General features: G+C 36.6%; 4 protein-coding genes across 5 annotated transcripts; 1 reads left to right on the top strand and 3 right to left on the bottom strand.

The window, feature by feature from the left end:
- Nucleotides 1-937: 937 nt before the first annotated feature.
- LOC125221577 lies at nucleotides 938-2,713 on the bottom strand. Of its 2 annotated transcripts, none has more exons than XM_048123716.1 (4): nucleotides 2,064-2,713; nucleotides 1,837-1,889; nucleotides 1,369-1,542; nucleotides 938-1,246 (listed from the first exon to the last, which is right to left on the bottom strand). In XM_048123716.1, the coding sequence occupies exons 1-4, from the start codon at nucleotides 2,499-2,501 to the stop codon at nucleotides 979-981; spliced, it is 933 nt and encodes a 310-aa protein (XP_047979673.1). In that variant the 5' UTR covers nucleotides 2,502-2,713; the 3' UTR covers nucleotides 938-978. The 2 variants fall into 2 exon arrangements, with proteins under 2 accessions (XP_047979673.1, XP_047979674.1); XM_048123717.1 differs by having other exon boundaries at nucleotides 959-1,246; nucleotides 1,369-1,536; nucleotides 2,064-2,711.
- Nucleotides 2,714-4,124: 1,411 nt separating this feature from the next.
- Nucleotides 4,125-8,100, top strand: LOC125222867 (heat shock 70 kDa protein 6, chloroplastic-like). The gene is made up of 8 exons (XM_048125712.1): nucleotides 4,125-4,782; nucleotides 5,575-5,827; nucleotides 5,919-5,998; nucleotides 6,079-6,221; nucleotides 6,298-6,396; nucleotides 6,478-6,667; nucleotides 6,745-7,143; nucleotides 7,526-8,100. The coding sequence occupies exons 1-8, from the start codon at nucleotides 4,276-4,278 to the stop codon at nucleotides 7,925-7,927; spliced, it is 2,073 nt and encodes a 690-aa protein (XP_047981669.1). The 5' UTR covers nucleotides 4,125-4,275; the 3' UTR covers nucleotides 7,928-8,100.
- A 4,338-nt stretch (nucleotides 8,101-12,438) lies between these two features.
- LOC125224531 (eugenol synthase 1-like) lies at nucleotides 12,439-14,359 on the bottom strand. Its single transcript, XM_048127942.1, has 5 exons — nucleotides 14,127-14,359; nucleotides 13,901-14,035; nucleotides 13,528-13,759; nucleotides 13,059-13,262; nucleotides 12,439-12,779 (listed from the first exon to the last, which is right to left on the bottom strand). Exons 1-5 carry the CDS (start codon nucleotides 14,310-14,312, stop codon nucleotides 12,580-12,582), a joined length of 957 nt encoding a protein of 318 aa, XP_047983899.1. The 5' UTR covers nucleotides 14,313-14,359; the 3' UTR covers nucleotides 12,439-12,579.
- A 640-nt stretch (nucleotides 14,360-14,999) lies between these two features.
- Nucleotides 15,000-17,490, bottom strand: LOC125224290 (eugenol synthase 1-like). The gene is made up of 5 exons (XM_048127668.1): nucleotides 17,289-17,490; nucleotides 17,090-17,224; nucleotides 15,950-16,181; nucleotides 15,656-15,859; nucleotides 15,000-15,450 (listed from the first exon to the last, which is right to left on the bottom strand). The coding sequence occupies exons 1-5, from the start codon at nucleotides 17,469-17,471 to the stop codon at nucleotides 15,248-15,250; spliced, it is 957 nt and encodes a 318-aa protein (XP_047983625.1). The 5' UTR covers nucleotides 17,472-17,490; the 3' UTR covers nucleotides 15,000-15,247.
- Between the last annotated feature and the right edge of the window lie 945 nt (nucleotides 17,491-18,435).

An 18,435-nucleotide genomic window follows, 5' to 3' on the forward strand; every position in this document is an offset into this window, starting at 1 on the left:
ATGTTGGTGAATTGGGAAAATAAAGAACACTATTTTCAAATTTCTTAACTTGCAAGATGGTAATCCCTCTGTTTCATAATAGATGTCGCACTTTCCTTTTTAATTTTTATCCCACGAAAGACATTTCCTTTTTTTTGGAAAAAATTCTCTCTTACATAAATATAAAAATTATATTTTCTCTCTTCATTTAACACATAAAACAAAATCTTCTAAAATCTCTGCCGTCCCACAAGTCTGACATCTTTTGTAGGACGGAGGGAATACAACTCTTCCATATTTATAGCCATTCCTTACTAGAATTCCCTACTTTATTCTTTTCTGTTCTAAATATCTGGATCTTTCTCATATAAAATATATATATTTTCTTAAATAATATCTATAATCTAAAGAATTTCATATTTTCTCCTTGATAAACCGTGTCCAGATGCATTAGTCTCTTCAGCCTCCGCAACGGCTAGTAACCTCCTGTGGTTACAGTCAAGTCATCATGATAGACATAATGAATGTTGACTTCAGCAGCTCTCAACGCATTGGACTTGGCCTATAAACAGTCACTCCATGCATTGCACACATTACATACCAACGTATTCTCATTTACATAGCTTTCTACCTTTCTCTGCATAGTTTCTGTCCAAATTCTTTCCCCGCCATCATCCAGTTCGCCGAAGTTTGTATAGTCTGCGGTGAAGCAATGAAAAAGACGAAGTCATTTTATCTTTGGTGATGACACACAAATCCGAGAACACTACCAAAGCGTATCTAATATTGTGGAAAGGGAACTCCTTGACTCGGCTTACAATTGTATCTACGGTTTATAGTTTATGCTTTGTACTTTCGTTTCAGTTTATAGTTTAGCTTAATATACTTTCCACTTGGAGAGTATATAGATTGTATGCATGCTCAATATATCATAGAAGAGTTGTTTTGATTCTGTCAATAAAAAAAAATAAAACCTTGATTCGTAACAAAATTAGCATTTCATATGCAATTCTTTACTTCCGATGATTTTGTGGCAAAATGTGACACCAAATCCCCTACATATTTAACCATGACCACGCGTCTCCTTCTCCCGACCCAGCTTGTCGTCCACGGAGGGTCTTCTGAGACGACTTTGTATCCCGCGTTCGAGTACAACTTCCTCGCCCCATGATCGTCCTCGTAGGCTCTGAGGACGAGATAGTCAAAGCCCCAACCAGCTGAGATTGCGTCGCATGCTTCTAGCAATGTCGTGGCCACCTTCTGCCTCCTGCCCGAAAAAAATAGTTTTCTCGTTTTGTCAAACAAAAATCATTCTCAGCCCAAAACATAGTTATAAAATCTGCACAATATCTTAACTCATCATATTAAGATCTTTGATGGGATTCGAACCTGAATCTGTTTAGAACTGCGATCCCCGACACGTAAATGTACTCTTTTGCCCCTAGGAGATGCTTGAGGACCGAATCTTCCCTTAGAACCGTTACATCCACTACTCCTGCAAGCTCTTTCTTTGAATCTTGGAATTCATCCCTTGGCTCTGCTACTAAACATGCATACCTATTTCTTGAAATCGTATAAATTACTATGATAATTTTAAGATAAGAGCAATCTGACTTAAAATGTGCGTTCTTATCATATTTTATCTAGTACTAAATAAACATGCATACTTGTTTCTCGAAATCGTATAAATTACTACGATAATTTTAAGATAGAGAGTGGTCTGACTTAAAATGTGCGTTCTTATCATATTTTATCTAGTATCATACTATTTCTTATTAAACGCCCCCATATTGTGGGCACTTTTCTAACACGCGATCTATCAAGTTTTTAGAAATATTTCGATGTTAGCATCTTTACCTATCCGGGGGTGAGTTTCGCAGCCGGTACATCAGCCCTGAGAGCACTTCAGCCTGCGTACGAATAAGTAGTGATCGTTAAGAGAGACGTTTAATTAAGTAGTTCGTTTGGTTTACTAGACTTGATATGACAAGTTAAACTATATTGTGTAGATTTATACTACAAGGTTTTTTTTAAGACAAAAAATTTCATGATTTTAAGACATAATAGGAGAATGTTGTGGTTACCTTAAAGAAATCGAAGAATACATCATCAAAGAAAAAGGCTGGCTCATGGAATGCCTCAGCTTGAACATATGCAACTTGTCTCATTTCTTCCTCTGTCTCGAGCATTCTCCTCACTTTCCAATTTCCTTGTCGAACGAAATCGCCCTCGGTTATCGTTGAGTCGAGCTTCTCGTAGGCCGAACTCACGTGGTGCTCGTTTATCGCTGAGCCGAGCTTCTCGTAGGCCGAATTCACCTTATCATAAGACAAGGTCACTTCTGTTGATGTTGAAGAATTGCAACAATGAATTAGCCCTCTATTCTTGATTGATCTCCCTCTTCTTTGATTGGCTAAACCCAAACCTATGTTGCACAACACCATTCCTCGACATCTCCAAAAGAGTTCTTGTCCTGACCCTTTAGCCACAATAGAGAGATTATGATGCAAATGAGCCATCATCTCTTTCTCTCAAGAACCAAGGATTTAATTAAGCATTTGAAGAAGAATGCTCTCTCTAATGTGTATGTTCACTAAGTAGTCCATTGAGACCATCATCACATCTAATTTGAATATCATAAATTTTCATGAATGACAATTCATGACAAAATTGAATGCTTTCTTGATTAGATTGAGGTCTAGAAAGATTGTGTTCGATTCCATTTCCACGTGTGGAGTCGTTCTTGGCAAATGTTTTTCCTCCACAAACAAATACTGTTAGAGGGATAAGGCTATAATTGTGTGTGGCTGTGGCATTTTTCAGTACATCATAGCAAAAATATCCACTCTCATAGAATCCAACGTGGCAGGACATGCGACTGAAACGTGTCTTCCTCACAAGAAGCCACGATTGCTAGGAAGGAAGAGATTAAAATTTGTTTTGGATTTTGGGCCTCCAGCCCAACCTAGATAATATTTGGCATTGGGCTATTTTATGGGCCACTCTGACTGATCATTGTGAAATCAAGTTCTACAGTGTTAGCCCTCTTACCATTTAATTTTAATTTGTTTAATTAACTATTATTATGGTTGATTGGTAGTGTATAACATTTTTTACAATATAACTATTAGTTAGAGCCTACTAAATAATTTATTATTGGCATAAAAATGCTGAGTTGTCGGATGATCTAATCTAAATAGACCAAGAGAGATTTTCCTCTTTTCAAAAGAAAAAGTAAAACACAAATACGGAGTATAAATTTTTTGGAAAATTAAGAGTGAGGATATCTTGTGCAGATTACCTAATCAGGAAAATAGAAATTGCTAAGTCTTTGAAAATACTACTCCCTCCGTTTTACAGTAATAGAGACATTTTATTTTCTGCATTCGTTTTGGAAAAATGATAGTAAATAGTTAAAGTGAAGAGAAAATAAAGTAAGAAAGAGAATAATGTAGACTAGAGTCTTATCTACAATATTTTCTCTCTTACTTAACTTTTTCTCCACTTTAACTATTTAAAATTATTTTTTCAAAATGAGTGTGCAAAATAAAATGTCTCTATTACTGTGGAACAGAGGGAGTACAAAACAGTATGATGAACTGAATTAACGTCTATTTTTAATAATTTTTTTCTTTTTTTCCCTTAAATATAACAAAACCCCTATGCCTAATATCATAGAAAATCATTGGCTTTCGAATTTAATACAACTCAAAAAAATTGCTTTACTATTAGGTGATGTTCAGTTTGCAAGATAAAACAATATCAAGATACAATCTAAGATTGAGTTGTGAGATTATTTTAGTCATAGAAGGTCAGCTATGACTAATTATCCCATGATTATCCATCTATAATTGAATTATAGGATTGAATTTCATGAACCAAACACACAACAAATTTAATCTTGGATACAATCTTGCAAATCGAACACCCCCTTAATGGATACTTCTAATACCATCTTACACTAATAAAAGTATAGTATTGAGATTTATTCATTCATGCGGGTCCATAATGGAATAGCAAATATTGTAGGGGTCAAAATGCAATAAAACACAAACTAAAATACCAGATTCTGCTTCCTTGTCCGAGAACCTACTCGAGACTCCACATTCCCTAAAACAAACAAAAAACATCCACTTCCACTGCAAATGTCCATTTTCCCCCTCCCATCTCGAGATTTCTCTAGAAATTCAAAACCAAAATTTCTCCCTTTATAAACCCCTCTTCCCGCCCCCTCCACCTCTCCACCAGAACACCCAAATTTAAAAAAACGATCAAGAATCAATCCACGCAGCGATCATGGCTACTGCAGCTCAACTGAACTACCCATTTCCCCAAATCGCAAAACAAAATCCCTTTCTGGGCTCGACCAAGATCAAGAAAGCATCAATCTTGCATCTGGGTTTGCGGAGAAAAGGCGGCAGCAACGGATACAAACCGCTGAGAGTGGTGAGCGAGAAAGTGGTGGGGATCGATTTAGGCACGACGAACTCGGCCGTGGCGGCGATGGAGGGCGGGCAGCCGACGATCGTGACGAACGCGGAGGGGCAGCGGACGACGCCGTCGGTGGTGGCGTACACCAAGGGAGGGGACAGGCTGGTCGGGCAGATCGCGAAGAGGCAGGCGGTGGTGAACCCGGAGAACACCTTCTTCTCGGTGAAGAGGTTTATCGGGAGGAAGATGAATGAGGTGGATGATGAGTCGAAGCAGGTGTCGTATAGGGTGGTGAGGGATGATATTGGGAATGTCAAGGTGGAGTGCCCTGCTACTGGTAATCTGTTTGCTCCTGAGGAGATTTCTGCTCAGGTAATTTTTGTTTTCTGGGTTTGGGAAAAGATTGGATTTTTATTGTTGGTGTGGCGATTTTGGTCTGTGTTGTTGGTGTGATTGAGGCAAGATGTGATTTTGGTTGATGTTGTGAGTGTGATTGATGTTGCAAGTGTAGCTAAGAGGTGGATTTTGAAAGAGATTTGGGAAAAGATTGGATTTTTATGTCAATTCTTGTATTTTTGTGCTGATTTTGGTCTATGCTGTTAGTGTGATTGAGGCAAGATGTGGTTTTGGTTTATGTTGTGTGTGAGTGTAGCTAAGAGGTGGATTTTGAAAGAGATTTTAGGTGAAAGATGTGATTTTTATAGGTTGCTTTATGGTACCGAGTTTGGGAATTAGGGCTCGTGACACGTGGTTGAGTTTTTCGTTTATTTTGTGGCGATTTGTTGATGTTTTGAGTGTGATTGTAGCTAAGATTAGGTGATTTTAGGTGATAAGTGTGTAATTTTGGTGGTTGAGTTTTGGGGATTTAGGTTGCTTTGTTGATCTTGATGTGGTTTGAATGTTTTTTTGTGAATATTGGGGTATTGTGATTGGTGTTGCAAGTGTGATTGTATCTAATGGTGGTTTTGAGGGTGATTTTAGATGAAAGATGTGATTTTGGTGGTTGGATTTTGGGATTTAGGTTGCTTTCTTGATCTTGATTTGGTTTTACCGTTTAAGTGCATTTTGGGGTGATTTGCCACTCTTTTCTGTTATCTTTTAGCTGTGTTGTTAGTTTATTGACTGTTTGGAATTGGTTTATGACATAATTTTTTTTCATCTTAGGTGTTGCGAAAGCTTGTGGACGACGCCTCCAAGTTCTTGAACGATAAGGTCACTAAAGCGGTTATCACAGTGCCGGCCTACTTCAATGACTCGCAGAGAACTGCAACAAAAGATGCTGGCCGTATAGCTGGCTTGGACGTCCTTCGCATCATCAATGAGCCCACAGCTGCGTCTCTGGCTTACGGGTTCGAGAAGAAAAACAACGAGACCATCTTAGTCTTCGATTTAGGAGGCGGGACGTTTGATGTTTCAGGTACTCAACACTACTACTCATTGTGGCGTTAAATCTTCGTTTCGTATCGTGTTTTGAAGCTTTTTAACCTGACTGGGGTGAATACGTGCAGTTCTTGAGGTCGGAGATGGAGTGTTCGAGGTGCTTTCCACCTCAGGCGACACACATTTGGGTGGTGATGATTTTGACAAGGTATGGATTTGTCTAAAATGATCAATTAATCTTGGTGTTTTTTGTGGTACTAACATGTGAAACGCGTTGGAATGAAACAGAGGATCGTTGATTGGCTAGCCGATAGCTTCAGGAAAGACGAAGGCATCGATCTCCTCAAGGACAAGCAGGCGCTGCAACGCCTTACCGAGGCAGCTGAGAAGGCAAAGATCGAGCTCTCGTCTCTGACTCAGACTAACATAAGGTATAACCCTTTGTTTCTCACCGTGCTTTCGTGTGATGTATGAACTTGTTTATAGAGGGGTTTTGTCGTGTGACAGCTTGCCCTTTGTCACTGCTACTGCGGATGGTCCGAAGCACATTGATACGACGTTGACACGAGCTAAATTCGAGGACTTGTGCTCTGATTTACTAGACAGGTACATATTAACATATGCTTCTCTAGATTTTTGAACACTTTGATTGATTCTTGTACTCATCTGAGATTCATTTGTTTGCAGGCTTAAGACGCCGGTTCAAACCGCATTAAACGATGCAAACCTCTCGATCAAGGAGATAGACGAAGTGATTCTAGTTGGAGGGTCGACTCGGATCCCTGCTGTCCAAGAGGTCGTCAAGAAGATGACCGGAAAAGACCCTAATGTCACGGTCAACCCAGACGAGGTGGTTGCTCTCGGAGCTGCAGTTCAGGTAAACGCCATCTCCATCGTCGTCGTTATCTCATATTTTCGCTTGGTTTTGCTGTGATTTGACGATCTTCGTGCCAGGCCGGTGTGTTGGCAGGGGACGTGAGCGACATCGTGCTCTTGGACGTGACTCCTCTGTCGCTCGGGTTGGAGACGTTGGGAGGGGTGATGACGAAGATCATACCGAGAAACACGACGCTGCCAACCTCCAAGTCGGAGGTCTTCTCCACGGCCGCGGACGGGCAGACGAGCGTGGAGATCAACGTGCTGCAAGGCGAGAGAGAATTCGTGAAGGACAACAAATCCTTGGGGAGTTTCCGGTTGGACGGCATCCCACCCGCTCCCCGTGGCGTCCCTCAGATAGAGGTGAAATTCGACATAGACGCCAACGGGATCCTCTCCGTCGCGGCCATCGACAAGGGGACCGGGAAGAAGCAGGACATCACCATAACCGGCGCCAGCACATTGCCTAAGGACGAGGTATATGCCCAAACTTTTATTCCCTCCGTCCCGCTTTAGCAATCTCATTGACTTTTATGCCCTCTTTTTATAAAAATGATAAAAAATAGTTAAAGAAGAGAAATGGTAAATTAAGAGAGAATAATATATAGAAGAGTCTAATCTACATTATTGTCTCACTTACTTTATTATTTTTCTACTTTAACCATTTTTTATTATTTTTACAAAAAGAAGGCAGAAAAGTCAATGGGACTGCTAAAGCAGGACGGAGAGAGTATAATATTGTAAAAATTGCACTTATATATTGCTTACACATTTTCTAATTCTCCGATGTGCGATGGTTTGAACCTCAACAGACACTTTAAATCATCGAAAGCTCTGATCCTTTTGCGTACTTTTTCAGGTTGATCGGATGGTGAAAGACGCGGAGAGATACGCGAAGGAAGACAAGGAGAGACGGGAGGCCATCGACACCAAGAACCAGGCGGAATCTGTCGTGTACCAAACCGAGAAGCAGTTGAAAGAGGTCGGGGACAAAGTAGGCGCGGACGTGAAAGAGAAGGTGGAATCGAAGCTGAAGGAGTTGAAAGATTCAATTTCTAGTGGAACAACTCAAGCCATCAAGGATGCAATGGCAGCACTCAACCAAGAAGTGATGCAGCTAGGCCAGGCTCTGTACAGTCAGCCGGGAGCCGCGGCAGCTGATGGTGGCGAGCCTGCGGCTGGCGGCCCTAGCTCGGCCGGGAAGTCGGATGGAGACGGAGACGGAGAAGTCATCGATGCGGACTTCACTGAGAGCAGCTAATTAGTGTGTTTTGTAAAGAAAATTTATGTGAATTTTGAGAGTGTTTTTTTTGTTTTTGTTTAGTATAGGTTGTTTGTTTAATAACTAGGTTTGAGTAAATGTTGGTTATGGATTGAACTATTGTAAATGAGTATGTATAGATATATGATACTTGACATAATTCCATGGCATAATTGTCACTTGCAACTAACTAATTTAATTTGGTTATATACAAATCGATGATTGTAATCTAGAAAATAAAAGTTTGCCATTTTCATGAATGTTCAATGGAGATAGTAATTTTCAAAAGAAATTTCGACCAAGTAATTATCTGCTGATGTAATGGAAACATGGAAAATGTTGTACCTTGAAAACATTTGTGGATTTCAACCAGTGTTAGTACTCGATTCGATAAGTATTAGTACTACTATTTTTTGGGAACACTACACATAATTTGTCTCGAATCAATGGAAATGGACTGGAATTAAAGAAAATTAAATTGAAAGTGGAAAATACTCCTATCTAACTATAGTCCGTTCACATATATGATAAATCAACCGGCATTTTCATTTGCATATAGGGGAAAATATTTACCTATTCTTTTACATTTGCAATAAAGAATCATGAAGGAAAATTGCCAAAAAAAAGTTATATTCAATTCTGATATGACCTGTTATTTTAAAAATTAGTTAGAAAAATCATGAAACTATAATTTGTTATTAAATATGGTGAAAATTTTTTGCCCTACATGTAATAGAGTGTTGAATGTTGATATTTTAGAATCAAATGAGGGCAATTTCTTTATGAACATACAACATTGTTTAACTGACCGACAATAACGCCTGTGTATAATTTTTTGGCAGTCATATCATCAGATACAATTTCGTGCAAAATAAAAAATAAAATAATATACAACGGGAGTACTACTAATATCTTGAACATAAATATATAATTATATATCATGTATAGTAGTCGACAAACATAAATATACACAACATTATGTTTATTATTAGTATATCCGCGAGCGAGAGAAATTGAAAGTGCGACTTTACCTTTGGATGATATTTACAGCTTGAAGAGACGCCTAAAAGCGCTAAACAACTTACCTTTCTTCTTCCCATGACTCGACCCGTTGCATTTCCCACCACCACCTCCGTCGATTCTCGAGTAGCCCTCGTCGGTGACCGAGGCCGATCTCCGCATGGCCGAGGCCGAGACCGGCCTCTCCCCCTCCTCGTCGTGGCGGGCGAGGAGGACCCCGAAGGCCTCCCCGTGCTCGGGGATGGAGGAGGCGCGGGCGGCCCTGAGGCGGGCCGCGGTGGGGTCCGGGGTGGGGTTGAACTTGGAGGGGGCGAGCGAGAATTCGGCGAAGTCGAGGGACTTGGAGCGGTGGCTCGGGGTGGCTTTCTTGATCCTCGAGTAGCCGTTCATCCTGTGCTTGGAGAAGGGGGAGCAGATGTGGTCGAGGTGAGGGAGGAGGGATGGGAACTCTTGGAAGATGGTGCAGCTTGAGTCGATTATGAATGTGTTTGTGATGCCTAGATTTGGAGGGAAAGACATTTCTTTTTCTCTCTATGGTTGTGGAGTTTGTGTTTGTGTTGGTGTTGGGGTTGGTTTGGTGGTTTTTGATCAATTATATATATGGTTGATTGATTGTGTTGAGTAACACATCTAGATTAGTACTAATAGTACTCCTGCCGTCCCATTTTAGGAGTCTCAGTTGAGTTCGGCACGAGTTTTAAGAAATGTAAAGGAAAGTTGGTGAAAGTAGATAGTAGAATGTGTGTCCTACTTTTAAAATAAAATGTGAGTGGAAAAAGGTGAGTGGAATGTGGGGCCTATTACCAATAATAGAATATTCTAACCAGGACTCCTAAAGTGGGACGGAGGGAGTATTTTTTTTCTAAGCATGATTTTGATGCGATTGCGATGTCCTCGCATGTTTGTTTCTTACTATCTCTATCTAAAAGTTGTACTAGATGACATAGGATTTTAAAATTGCAATTGATTAAGTAATAGAGAGCGGGGAAAATGCGGTAAGTGAAATATGAGGTTTACATTATTAATAGTGTTTAAGACGTTCTGATTTTGAAATTGGACTAATTTTTAGTGGACAATCCAAAACGAAGTAGTTGTATGTATATAACTCCTTCCGTCTGCATTAATCGTCATTAGTTTCCTTTTTAGTCTATTCGCCAATACTTGTCACCCTTATATTTTTACTAATTTTGGCAATGAACCTCACACTGTACTTACTTACATTTTGCTATAGAACTAATATGCTAAAGGTGGACCCGTATTCCACTAATTTTTATATCCACTTTCCTCTATATTTTTTAAAACTCGAGTTGAGTCAACTAATGACAATTAATGGTGGATGGAGGAAGTATTACAACTAGGACGACAATCGATGTAGTTTTTGTCGACGAAAAGATATATGAGTATTCAATGGTCGTGATCTTACAAGATTCCGATTACCGAGTGGTAATAGACACAAGGAGAAATATTAACAGGGTAAAACCGTCAAAAACATTGATTGTGTGATGACAATTATTTTTGATTGTTTCGATTTTTAAGAATCCAGATCATGAATGTTTGGAATCCATGCAGAAAGACATTGCTTTTGCCTATTCAATTTGAAGGATGATATAAAATCAGCCTATTTTCGGCATCATATCCATAATTAGCGCATTCATCATCGTTAGCCATTCCAGCTCCGATATGAGTTGTATTAACCGCATAACATTAGCAATACTCGTGTAATTGGGTTGATATGCTCATTAAATTCACACAAACAAGATATTGGAGTAATATAGATATATTATACATTCGTCATCATGTGAATGAGAATATATCGAGGCGGATAGGTTTTAGATGTAGTATTATAATTGATTGATTAGAATGTGATTAGATTATTATGTATGTGCAAACGACACAAGCTCAAGTTATGGAAAAGTGGAACATATGTCAAATTATTGTTGAGTGGTAATTGGAATTATTTCAAAATTCAGAAAATTTATAGTACAATCAAATGTTGACGAATTGACCTTCAAACAGCTCCTCTTTCTATTAATAAATTTATTTCTTTACTTTTACTTGTACTACTTGGAGATGGGCACAAAACATAATCAAGTAAATATTCCAAACGATGATATAAAATCAATCTTTCATCCGAATATTTACAACATTTTAACTAGGGATATATATACACATTTGGAAAATCAAAATGGCAATTCACATAGACTCAAATAAACATAATTCTAGTACTTCATACTACATTATTGCATGAAATTGAATAAATTCTTAAAGTTAACAAATTATACCTAGACTAGACCCCATGGAAAAAAAATAATTGAGAGATGGGGCAGATCTATGATGCATGTGGAGTGTTTTTTTGGATGATAAAAATCCAGCCTTGCAAAAACCTGTTTGGTTATGGTGGCAAAGATGTGACTTAAGCTTAAACAAAAAAGTTGCTTCTCTTTTCACTATCACTCTATTGTATTTTTCCTATTTTTTCACATCTTTTTGCAGAGAATCTATTCTACACCTATATTTTCTAGCACTTCATGCATTGTAACAGGTCATCTTTTATTTGTTTCAATGTTTTACACCAATGTTAAAAATGTCACATAGATATCACTATTGCTTTTTTTATAAAATTATGTTGATTTTTATTTTATTTTTTTGGTAATAATTTAAAATTTGAGCATGTGATGTAGCTAGCAATAAGCATATGCTAGGAAATCCAGTATTGAGGACCACTACTCATGTGTTTTGGCAAAAGTCATCAATCAATGCTATATTATTATTCATGATAGAATATCAATCTTATTAAGTGATTATGCAAACTTCCAATTTATAATCTTTTTACATGTTAGGCCCAAGTAAAATTAGGCCTGGTGAGGCCCAATAATATTAGGCACAGATTTGCTAGGTTATTGGGCTTTAATAAATTTGTAATGGAAGCAAACATTTAGCTTTCTCAATTTGGAAAAATGGATTTTTTTTTTCAATTTTCTACTTCTGTTATAATCTTTTTATTTAATTTTTTATACCCCTATTTGCATTTAAATAACTGATTAAATCTAAACTATTATTAGTGTCAGAAGATACCCCTAATTATTTTCATCAAGTTGTATACATAACTAAGCATGGCGCCTAAGTTAATTAACAATTTAAATTTAATTTGTATTTGTCCTATCCTTAACAATATTTAAAAACTTTAAACTAATAGTATAATTTATTAAAGCAGGTCACATGATGTACTTAAACATTTTGTAACTAATAAAGAACATGAAACTTGATAGCACGCCAACATAATATTATAATGTGAAGTCGCAGGTTGCATGTTTTCTTTCCCTTTTTTAATTTCACTTGTCATAATATTAAATTGACATCCATGAATTTGTCAGTATATATTTTACAAGCTTGTTGCTTTCTATATTTTGTAATTTGTTTTGTTTTAAAAATAATTATTTCATTCACACTAACATAATATTAATTTCTCAAAACAAAAAAAAAGTCACATGGATGATGGAACTATAGTGTAGAAATTATAAGTACAAAGCTATAATAACTTGATGATGAACCATAAATCAAACTCAAACTAGTACATTTTGCAAACAATCTAAGCAGTTTAAATTTCTTCGTCGTTCGTTTCTGAATTTTTTTTATTCAAATGCTGCCATTGCAGGTTTGGGAGGGTTTTTGAGGAAAACGTCGAGCATCTCATCGACAGTGGTGAATTTGAGGTCGGGATAAAGCAAGGAAGCCTCAACATCATCACCCCCGATCTCAAAATCCGCGGTCGCACCTTTCACGAACACACTGTGAAGGATGGAAACCGGTATATTTTGCGGATCTGGCAGAGCTGCAATAAAAAAAATCATCATTTTTCTAATTATCCATACAACAAATTAAACTCATATTGCAAAGAAATAATTATTTGCAATGGAAAGTTTTGAAAAGCGTTTTTAAGTTGAGGATACAATTGTCCACTAGCAACACTTTAATTATTTTGTTTCTCTGTGACGCTTTCATTCACATCCTTAATTTTAGTTTGGATATATATCGGTTAATTAAAAACACAAATTAGCGTAGTTGATTAAATAAAAAATGTTGGTTGGCCTTTTTTTAATGTTACACTTACTTTGTGAAAGTGTCACAATTTCTTCTTCTGAGATGTGAGTTTTCTTGAAGATTTTGCCGGTTTTCTTCTCCCACATAGAAATCAACTCAAGTTGTGACACAGCGTTTTTCGACGGCCGGAATATGACGATGCGGTTGTGCGTTCTCGGATCAGTAGCGGCTTTGATCGTGTACATGCCAATGTCTTGTTCATAATTCAGCACGGCTGATGCAAACACGCAATATTAATAAAAAAATGAAAAAAAAAAGTGAGGTAGAAATGAAATTCCATACTAGAAAAATATCTATCACTACATTTAATTATATACACTAGCCTATTGCTACATTTAGGTCAAACACTAATACTGCATATCATATAAATGACATAATAAGACACTTCTATAAAAACTTAAGTGTCATAATAACATGTTTGTGCTCTCATTTTATACGTGTCGTAAAATGATGATTTACTAGTAGCGATTGTTACACACCTTTAGCTTCGCCGCTGCCATAAACAGTGATTTCTTGTTTGTTTGGATCGGAAGGATTGAGCAAGTGGTTGATGAAGTAACATCCACAGCAGTTTGCGGAGATGAAAGTGTAGGGTATTTTGGCTTCTTCTATAGCTCTTCTGATTCTCCTCTTCTTGTTGAGGAACGCCTCGAATGGTGGCAATGCGCTCACCCGATCCTCCTCCACTCCGAAATCCGATGGCAAAAACCTCTAGATGTGTTTTGTCCAATAGTGTATTATTAGATGAGCTAATTTGGTATATACAAAACGTGTTATAGAATGACTGAACTGGAAAAAAAAAAAGCACAGAAACCCTAAACAATTCTTAATAAAAAAAAAAACTTTATATACCTTTATATTACCGGCAATCTTGATGGCCTCCAAGATCTTGAGCTGGTCAAGAACTTGTGGATATGCCAATGCCGATATCACAACGTCAACTTCCCTCAACGACTCGACGAGCTTGTCTTGCTCCTCCACTCTTCCCTGCAAAAAACAAGACAAAGACACTTCATATATATCTCACCAATGCCTTCTAAATCGAGATTACATATTTAATTTGAGATAAAACATATACTTTGACTATGATTGCTCCCATGGATTGGAACTCTTTGATGAGGTCTTTCTTGTCGGAATCCGGCCTTGTAAAAACATAAGTAGGATGTCCTAATTTGATGCTTGCCTTCACCAAGTGGCTCCCTATGTAACCTGTTCCTCCAAATATGAGGATTTTGCTCTCATTTTGCTCCATTGTAATCCCCATTTTTTTTTTCTTGAGTTCTTCCTTTTCTAATTTTCTCTTGTTTTTGCTATTCAAAGTGTGTTAATAGGTAGGCTTATATAGAGTGAGGTGAAGCTAAAGCATATTTGTGGAGTTGTATATGTTGGACTGGATTCAAAACTGACGAACTAATTAATAATTCTGAAATTAAAACAAAGTACAAGAGTATGAAACATAGGACATGACACATGACTAGAATATTGTTCAAATTTGAGTAGCACACCACCAACCACTGCAATGGCATCTCTCCCTTAATATTTTCCACTTGTCATTTGTTTGAATTCGAAATTAGGAATTGTCATTTTATTTTAATGACCAGTGGGATATCCCTTTAATATATTGCTTTCTAATTTTCATAGATATTTTTAGTAGTTCATGAGATGCTAGAATATACTCTCTTTCGTCTCCCTAAAAATATGAATCATTGGATCGCGGTGAGTTTTAATGCACAATTTATAAGAGAAAAATAGAAAGAAAAGTAATTGAAATATTGTTAATACATAATGGGGCTCATCTCATTCGAGAGACAAACGTTACCAAAAATTAAAGGAGTTTTATAGGTCCGACCAAAATAAAAAATGTCCATATTTTTATGGGACAGAGAGAAAACTAAAATTGGCGTGCAGAAATTGAAGAAACATTAACTAATTTTATTGTTACTAGTTAGCATTTATTATACTCGAATGAGTTCACAATTATATTTCAATTCTACTAATAAAAATATTACTAATAGAAAATCCAAACTTAATCTACAACTTCCACACATAAATAATGTTGATTTCCAACAACAAATAAGCATTCATTCTTAGTATAAAATAAAAGCACCATGAACGATGTGTATTGGTAAATGTTGGCAGTCGTATTAATTCAAATAAAACTGCAAATCAAGCCAAAAATCAAAATTGGCTTTGCGAGACTCATTGAAATGCAGCCAAAGCAGGCTTGGGCCCATCATTTTTGAGAAAAATGTTAAGAAGCTCGTCGACGGTAGTGAATTTCACGTCCGGATAGAGCGACGAAGCCTCCACGTCCTTCTCCGCAAAATCATAGCCTGTCGTAACACCTTTTATAAACACACTGTGCAGGATAGCCACCGGTATATTGTCCGGGGCCGGTAGCCCTGCAATAAATGTAAAAACGAAATAATGGCTCATTTTGTCATTTTTAGAAAGTCTATAATTTAAATATCCATTTATTTTTTATTTTTGAACTCAACGTCATACTCAATATTTATTATAAAATTAATATATAAAAATGAGACTTATATTTTCATTATTTTTTTTCACTCACGCTTCTTTCATAAAGTAAAGTACTAATAGCCTTACTTTCTGAAAGGGCCACAATTTCTTCTTCCGATGCATGAATCTTTTTTAAATTCCTTCCAGATTTCTTCTCCCACAGTGAAATCAACTCGAGTTGTGTTAGTACGTTTGTCGAAGGTCTGTATATCACGGTGCGGTTGCACGTTCTAGGATCATTCGCAACTTTGATCGTGTAGAGCCCGATGTCGTCTTCGTAGTTCATCACAACTAATTAAGCACACAATCTCAAGAAAAATTATGTTGGCATCCCATTTAATTTCACTATAAATTAACTAATTAAAAGGTAGAAGTTGTTACATTTAGCTTGGCCGTCGCCATAAATAGTGATTTCTTCTTTATTCGGATCGGAAGGATGGAGCAAATAGTTGATGAAGTAACCTCCATAGCAATTTGCAGAGACAAAGGTGTATGGAATTTGTGCTTCTTCAATTGCTCTTCTGATTCTTCTCTTCTTGTCCAGGAACGCCTCGAATGGCGGCAATACCCTAATTTTGTCTTCCTCCACCCCGAAATCGGATGGCAAAAATCTCTATATTGTGAAGTCAGTAGCGAATGCAGAATTTTTTATTTGAGAATGTGAGTCGTATAACAATTAATTATGTCATGCAAAATAACAATAATTAAAATAATAATAATTTATTTTGTTCCTATTGTAACAATAATTTAGTGATATTCTTCACTTGTAGAAACATTATTCATGTTCCATCCCTAATTTCAATACGTGGGCACCATTGACCCTCTCTTTTTATCACTAATTTAATTCTATTAATTTTTAATCAAAAAAAAAAAATCACTATGCCCTAATTATAGATTATTAAGTTAGAATTTAGAATTGATAATAAACATTAATTGAGAATAGATAAATCATATTGGCGATTAATTCATTACTAATAAACCATAATTAAAGCCTTGAATATGAATCTAATTTAATTGGGATTTATATTAGTACAGCTTTATTAAAATTTACTAAATTCTAATAAAAATGGCGGCTAATCCTTAATTATGGAGTAGTATTTTTTTAGGCCTTAATTACATAATTAAAAGTTCAATTGCGGGCGTTTGCATCAAAGTCTTTGTGCGATTTATTATTATTCTCCTCTTTAATAGGATCATACAAACTTCCAAAAAATTATTTAAAGCAGCAGTATACTAAGACAAATAGCGTCCCTATCAGTACTGAGTCTATGTCGACACAATTTATTGAACGTTTTTCACAAAATCCCACTCATTAAAAAACAAAGTGGACAATATTTTGTGGACGAACCTAAATGACAAAAATAGACGAACATTTGGTTTGGTGGACGGAGGAAAAGAAGGGAGGGAGTAACTTATTTTGAAATAAGCACACGATAAATTAAATCCTAAACTATCAACGTTTTAACAAAAAATCATGAATAATTCATAATTTAACACACACATACGGAGTAATACTAATACCTTAATGTTTCCGGAAATCTTGATAGCCTCCAAAATCTTGAACTGGTCAAGAACTTGAGGGTATGCAACCGCAGATATCACAACATCAACCTCCTTCATCACTGAAACAAGCTTCTCATGCTCATCAAGCATTCCCTGCAAACACATTAATTAATTCCAATTATATGAGAAAGAGAAATAGAAAGAGAGAGAGAAATACCTTGACTATGATGGCTCCCAAGGATTGGAAGTGGTTGAGGAGGTGAGTTTTGGAGGAGTTAGGCCTTGAGAAAACATAAGTTGGGTGCCCTAGTTTGAGGCTTGCTTTCACCATGTAACTTCCTATGTAACCACTCCCTCCAAATATCAGGATCTTGTTTTTCCTAGTATCAATTTTCTCCATTTGATTGCTATGGTTTTTCCCACAATCCTCACCAATGTTATGTGTGTATTTATAACCACACCACACTAGTGTGAACAAAATCTTATCCTTGTGTGGCGTACGAATACATATTTTCTAATTTTCTTTTCCCCTCAATAATTTCAATATTGAGTGTACTTTATGACATGTGTGCTATTTGGTCACAACTTACTTTGCATGTGCTATTTTGTCTATGCATTTTACTTGTGTAGGAATATAGGATAGGCAACCCAACTTTGTAAAGCAAGATTTTTTTTTTCTTGTACTAATAAACTACTCCCTCCGTCCCGCTTTAACAGTTCTATTGACTTTTCTGCACTCGTTTTGTAAAAATGATAATAAATAGTTAAAGTGGAGAAATAATAAAGTAAAAAAGATAATAATGTAGATAATATTCTTCTCTATATTATTCTCTTTTTTACTTTATCATTTCTCCACTTTAACTATTTATTATCATTTTTACAAAACGAGTGCAGAAAAGTCAATGAGACTGCTAAAGCGGGACAGATGGAGTAGTACAGTTGATCAATTATGTATAACGTACATTACTCTGGATCAAAAGCTCGATTTAGTCTTTGGATATATTCTAGCAAAACTTGTGATTTTTTTTGTTATTGAATTTGTAAATAGAGAAATGGTGACGATATACTAATTCTATTGGTGGTCCCTATAATATATAGTCCCATCCCAACTCTATTTACTCAAGCATGCAATAGGGTTGGCAAATTAATTTGTAGGAGTACTACTATTTACTTACAAGAGCCCCAATTTTCTTGTAATAATATTATTTCATTGGTAGAATAGTATTCCCTCCTACTAATTCAAAATGATTATCTTTCTCTTTTATAATTTGTTCCAACCACGATGTCATCTTTCCTTATTTCTTGAATAAAATTGGTCTCGTGCTTCTCATTAAACATTGAACTATCATTTTCCGTCTACTTTA

This window comes from Salvia hispanica, chromosome 4 (assembly GCF_023119035.1).
Source record: "Salvia hispanica cultivar TCC Black 2014 chromosome 4, UniMelb_Shisp_WGS_1.0, whole genome shotgun sequence".
In the NCBI taxonomy this organism is placed as follows: domain Eukaryota; kingdom Viridiplantae; phylum Streptophyta; class Magnoliopsida; order Lamiales; family Lamiaceae; genus Salvia; species Salvia hispanica.